This window comes from Otolemur garnettii, unplaced genomic scaffold, assembly GCF_000181295.1.
Source record: "Otolemur garnettii isolate 467f Iridium unplaced genomic scaffold, OtoGar3 scaffold00152, whole genome shotgun sequence".
Classification (NCBI taxonomy): Eukaryota; Metazoa; Chordata; class Mammalia; order Primates; family Galagidae; genus Otolemur; species Otolemur garnettii.
Genome location: NW_003852547.1, coordinates 4,578,225 through 4,584,375, shown reverse-complemented (window position 1 = coordinate 4,584,375; position 6,151 = coordinate 4,578,225). Strand labels below are relative to the sequence as shown.

Below are 6,151 nucleotides of genomic sequence, written 5' to 3'. Positions count from 1 at the left end.
CCATTCCCAGGCCCTGCCTCAGACCCAACCCGAGGCCAAGGCTCATTCCCAGGCCCAGCTTCAATCCCAGGCTCATTGCCGGGTTTAGCCTCAGTCCTGAGCCCTGGCCCAGGCTCGGTCTCACTCCCAGGTCTTGTCCCAAACCCAGCTCCAGGCCCAAGCCCAGGTCCATTCCTAGGCCCAGGCCCAGGCCCAGGCTCATGCCTCTTCCCAGGCCCTGCCCCAAACTCAGGTTCATTCCTAGGCCCTGCCCCAGACTCAGGTTTATTCCAAGGCTTTGCTCCAGGCCCTGCCTCAGCCCCAGCCTCAGGACCAGACCCAGGCCTTAGCCAAAACCCAGTTCCAGACCCAGGCTCATTCCTAGGCCCTGCCACAGGCTCAGGTTCATTCCCAGGCTTTGCCCCATGCCCCGCCCCCACTCCCACCCCCACCCCCATCCCTGCTCCAGACCCAGGCTCATTCCCAGGCCCTGCCCCAGACCCAGCCCAGGACCCTTATACCTCCGATTCCCCAGAAGACATTCCGTTATCACATCTCTGAGCTCCTCTTACCCTGAGACCCCTCCCATGTCTCCTCTGTCTCCATCACCTCATCTGGGCACCAAGAGGGGAATGATTTTGTGGACAAAAAAGACTCAGGCTCTTAGATCACTACTAGATTTATGCCTGCAATTCTGAATCTTGGTAATAAAGGACAACTTTAACCCACAGGAATGCTTGGCTCTTGCCTCTGGTTCCAGTACCCTGGTTACAATTTGGGTTGAGGGAAGAGCATTTCTGTCCACTAGGAGTAAGTCACTGGCCATGAGTATGTTGGGTGTTAGCCGGTAGAGCACAAGAGCTTTCAGTGTCCACACACACACACACAGATACATACTCAGGATTTGAGACTTTGTTGTTTACCGTTCTGCCAACTCGTAACTTCATTGTGGTTTTAATATAAATTTCCCTGATGACAAAGAGGCTGAGAAGTTCACACATGTTTACTGAACATTAAAAATCTTCATAATGTGTCCACTTTTTTACCCATTTTTCTTTTTTTTTTTTTTTTTTTTGAGACAGCCTCAAGCTGTCCCCCTGGGTAGAGTGCAGTGACATCACAGCTCACAGCAACCTCCAACTCCTGGGGCATTTTTCTTTATTTAAATTTGTTCTTGGTTGGCACCTGTGGCTCAAGGAGTAGGGCACCAGCTCCATATACTAGAGGTGGCAGGTTCAAACCCAGCCCCAGCCAAAAACTGCAAAAATAAAAATTGTTCTTATATACTCTTGGCAATTAATATGCTGAAAACATCTTTTCCCATTTATATATTTTTTTCACTAAGCATTTTTTTTTTTGAGACAGTCTTGCTGTGTCACCCTTGGTAGAATGCCCTGGCGTCCTAGCTCACAGCAGCTTCAAACTTTTGGGCTCAAGCAATCCCCTTGCCTCAGCCTCCCGAGTAGTTGGGATTACAGGTGCCTGCTACAGTGCCTGGGTATTTTCAGAGACAGGGTCTCACTCCTGCTCAGGCTGTTCTTGAAATTGTGAGCTCAGGCAGTCCACCTACCTCAGCCTCCCAGAGTGCTGGGATTACAAGCACAAGCCAACTCACCCAACATTAATCAAAATTTAAAAGGCTTTTACAAAATAGCCCCATTTTCAAACTGGCAGAAAAATTTCTTAAAGCTGGTGTTTCTATAAACCTCTGTTACGAATTGATGACAGAGCTTACAAGTGGGACCAGTCTGAAGTGCTTGGCATACTGCTTTGAAAATCACTGTTTTTATTTTACTTTTTCCTTCAAAGGTTAATGTTTTTTTCTTGCTTGCTTAAGAAATCTTTCATTATCACATGATCATGAAGGTATTCTATTCTGTTCTTTAAAATTGTAGAGTTTTATCTTTCCTATGTAGGTCTATAGTACATCTAGAATTGATTGTGTATGGTATGAGGTAGGGATTTTTTTCTCGTGGATTTCCAATTGTCAGTTTATTGACAAGCTGGTGATTTATTTGTCATAAGTCAAGAGTCTATTAATGTTTGGGTCCTGTATCTCTGGTCTTTATTTTGGGTTCATGGTCTCTATCTCCTTGCACCAATAACAAGGTTTAAGTGCCTTTCCAATAGCATCCTGCCCCTTCCCTCCATCTCCTCCTATCCTGCATCTTTTGCCAGCCCCTGGTGGCCATCCTGGCCCCTGAGCCTTCCCACAGCTAGTTCCCTGACCCAGTCCTGGTCTCATTTAGCAAATGCTTCAATCCTCTTAGGTCAGGACAGCCTCAGCAAAACATAGGGAGAATTAGTGGGGATTTGGAGGGACATGTGACAGGCTGTGGTTGGAGGTGGGGACAAACTGCCTGGGTATAATGAAAAACTCTCTGGCTTAACAGAGAGTCCCTGACAGGAATGCACACAGAAAACACACTGAGACCCCACAAAGAGATTGAGGGACAGAGAAAGATGGACAGTCAGGGAGAGAAGGAAACTGTGGCACAAGAGTTTCTTGCCCTCAAAACCAGAACAAACAGGGTCCCCACAGCATGTGTCACTTACCATGCACTAGCAGCTGAACTTTGTGCTCTAATAACCTTAAAAAAAAGGTCCTTTGAGGCTGGCAGCCCTTAATCCCTTTACCTATGGTTATGACAAACATCAGAGTGTTTAAGTGCCTTTCCATTTTCTGCCTTGGACAGAAAATATTCAAGCTGAGCATCAACCAGCCTGCTCCACTGGAGAGCACAGCCCTTAACCCCTCTCCTCTATTGAGCTGTGACGAGCCCATCTGCTTCTTGGACTACGTGGAGAAGGACATGTACACAGCTGGACATCTATTGTGACTGGGTAACACCTGCACCTTCTCCATGCATGTGGGGTGTGAACTGCACCAAGTTGTGCCATGTGCACAACTGAGCACAGAGCCTGGCTTATAGAAAGCATTGAGTAAACACCTGCTCCTCTGATTGATCTCCTCCCTCTCCACCCCGCGTAGACCCAGGTTCCTCCTTCCCTCTCCTTTCCTGGTCTCTCTCCCACCCTCTCAATCCCAGGGCTTCTTCCTTGCAGGTTTCCCTGGCCTTGACCTAGTCTAACTCACCACCTGCCCCAATCCTCTTAGAGCCAGGCCATGCCAGCATCTGCAGAATCTCAGCCAGGTCAGGGAAAAGTTGAAGGGGACACAGGACACATTGGGAGATGATGTCAGAACCCTTCTCAAGCTCCTGCTCACATCTTCTCACACCTCCTTAGTGACCCTGAGACTGCAATTTCAGCAGCAGGCACTGTCAGGGTCTCTTCCATCCCTTGCCTTGAATAAGTCCCAGGAGACACTCTCAGGAAGACAAGATGAAGGCTTCAGGATCTCCACTCTCTGATTTATCATCAGTAATTTGGGCTGTGACTGAAACACATTGTAGATATTCACCAGACACACTTGGTTGTCTTTGCACATTTAATGAAAACATGTAAAACCTTCCAATTTATGAGCACTCAACTCTGGGAATGGGAATAGGGTAGATTATTTTTAGTACTATAATCATTCACTTTTATATATTTGGAATTTCTCACTATGAAGTGCTTTTATTTTATCTTTTAAAAATTGTATTTTGATTAAAACTATAGCTGACATAAAAACCCTACAAAATTTTCTCTCTCTCTCTCTCTTCCCCCCTCCAGAATAAATAAATTTGTCAAGGTCCCAGAATACAAAATCAATAAACAATAACCAATTGTATTTCTTTATAGCAGGAACAAAACCTTGGAAAATGAAATTTTAAAAACAAGGTTACATTATTTACAAAAAAATTGAAAACAAGGCTGGGTGGCTCATGCCTATAATCCTAGCACTCTGGGAGGCTGAGGAAAGAGGATCAATTGAGGCCAGTAATTCAAGGCTGCAGTGAGCTGTGACCATACTATTGCACTCCAGCCTGGGCAACAGAGTAAGACCTTGTCTCAAAAAGAAAAAAGAGAAGGAGAAAGAACCCAAATAAATAGAAAGGCATCCCATGTTCATGGATATTCTCCCCAAATCTGCCTATAAATGAAATACAGTCCAAATCAAATCTCAGCAAGGTTTTTTGATGACGTTGATAACATGATCCCCAAATTAGATGGAAATGCAGAACTTGACCAGCCAAACAATCTTGAAAAAGAGCAAAGTTGAAGAATTTATACTAATTTCAAGATTTATTATAAAACTACATCAGTCAAGAAAGTATGTTATGGGCATAAGGATCAACAAATAGAGAAATAGAATAAAAGAGAAAACTCCAAAAATAGGTTCTTATTTGCAGTCAACTTGTTTTGTACAAGGTATCAAGTCAATTCGGGGAGAGGGTGTATAACAAATGGTTTGAGAAAATTAGATGTCTATGTGGAGGTAGAAAACAAGTCACCTCCCTCCAAAGGAAAAGCTAGAACCAAGAAGCTTCTAGAAGGTTTCACGGAAGAATATTTTCACAACCTTGGAGTGAGCAAACATTTTTTCAACAGGGTATAAAAAGCACTAAACATTTTTTTTAAAGTGATAAATCGGGCTTTGTCAAAATTTAAAATTTCTGAACATTAAAAGATCCCGTTAATAAAATTAGTAAATAAGCCACAAACTTGGAAAATATACTCATGGTGCATTTACATGACAAAGAACTCACGCCTAACTTCCATTTTCTTTTATTCTTGAAATTTTATTTAACCAGTTTGGCACCTGTAGCTCAAGTGGCTAAGGCACCAGCCACATACACCAGAGCTGGCAGGTTCAAATCCAGCCCAGGCCTGCCAAACAACAGTGACAACTACAACCAAAAAATAGCCAGGCCTTGTGAGGGGTGCCTGTAGTCCCAGCTACTTGAGAGGCTGAGGCAAGAGAATCACTTAAGCCCAGGAGTTGGATGTTGCTGTGAGCTGTGATGCCACAGAACTCTACCCAGGGCCACAGTTTGAGGCTCTGTCTCAAAAAAAAAAAAAAAAAGAAAGAAAGACATTTTATTTAACCAATTCTCTATTTTTTTAAATTTGCACTTTATATGAGGATACATACAATTAGGTCACACTGTTTACATTTGTAAGGTAAAGTCTAAGTTGTAGTTGTGCCCTATACCCAAAAAGTATGGCATACATTGTTCCCACTGGGAAGGATCCCATGACCCTCCCCTCCTACCCCGTCCCCCTTCTTGGATTTAACTGACTTTTTCTCTCATGTGAGCACTTACTAATCCATAAGTTGCAAATTGGTATTGAGCACATGTGATGCTTGTTTTCCCATTCTTGTGACACTTAGGAGAGTGTTCTCCAAATCCACCCAAGTTGTAATGAAGGATACAAAATCCTCATCTTTTTATGTCTGAATAATATTCCATGGTATACGTTTACCACAATTTAGTAATCCATTCAGGTTTGGAAGGGTACTTGGATGGTTCCTACAACTCTGTAATTGTAAATTGGGCTGCTATAAACATTCAAGTACCTCTGGGCTCCATTTTTCAAATCCTACAAATCAACAACAACAACAAAAAAAAACAGCCTGAGGCAGCACCTGTGGCTCAAGGAGTAGGGCACTGGCCCCATTATACCTCCGGTAGCAGGTTCAAGCCCAGCCCTAGCCAAAACTGCAAAAAAGACCAAAAGAAGACAAACAGCCTAACTTTTTTAAAAGGGGGAAAGACTTGAAGAGACATAATTAGCCACCAGGGACATGCATATTAAAACTAAAATGAGCTGCCAATTCACACCCATAGGAAATGACTAAGATCAAAAAGATTGATGATATGAAGTGTTGGTGAGGATTTGAAGCAACCAGAACTCTCATGCAAATGGTAAGATCACTTTGAAAAAATTATCGGTTTTTTGTTTTAGAGATACGGTCTCACTGTGTCACCAGGCTGGAATACAGTGACACCATCATAGCTCACTGCAGCCTTGAACTCCTAAGCTCAAGCAATCGTCCTGCCCCAGCCTCCTGAATAGCTGGGGGTACAAGCGTGCACCACACCTCACTAATATTTTAAAACTTTTTTTTTTTTTGCAGTTTTTGGCCAGGGCTGGGTTTGAACCCACCACCTCTGGCATGTGGACCCAGCCCCCTACTCCTTTGAGCCACAGGTGCTGCCCTATTTTAAAACCTTTTTTCTTTTTTTTTTTCTTTTTTTCTTTCTTTTCTTTTCTTTTTTTTTTT

At 43.5% G+C, this 6,151-nt stretch overlaps 1 protein-coding gene across 1 annotated transcript in view; it reads left to right on the top strand.

Annotated features, from left to right (window-relative positions):
- LOC100943073 (tetra-peptide repeat homeobox protein 1-like) overlaps window positions 1-646 on the top strand; it is a 2,984-nt gene extending 2,338 nt beyond the window's left edge. Inside the window, 1 exon segment of the mRNA XM_012811162.1 lies at window positions 515-646. Within this exon segment, the coding sequence (XP_012666616.1) occupies window positions 515-646 (132 nt within the window).
- Window positions 647-6,151: the final 5,505 nt, after the last annotated feature.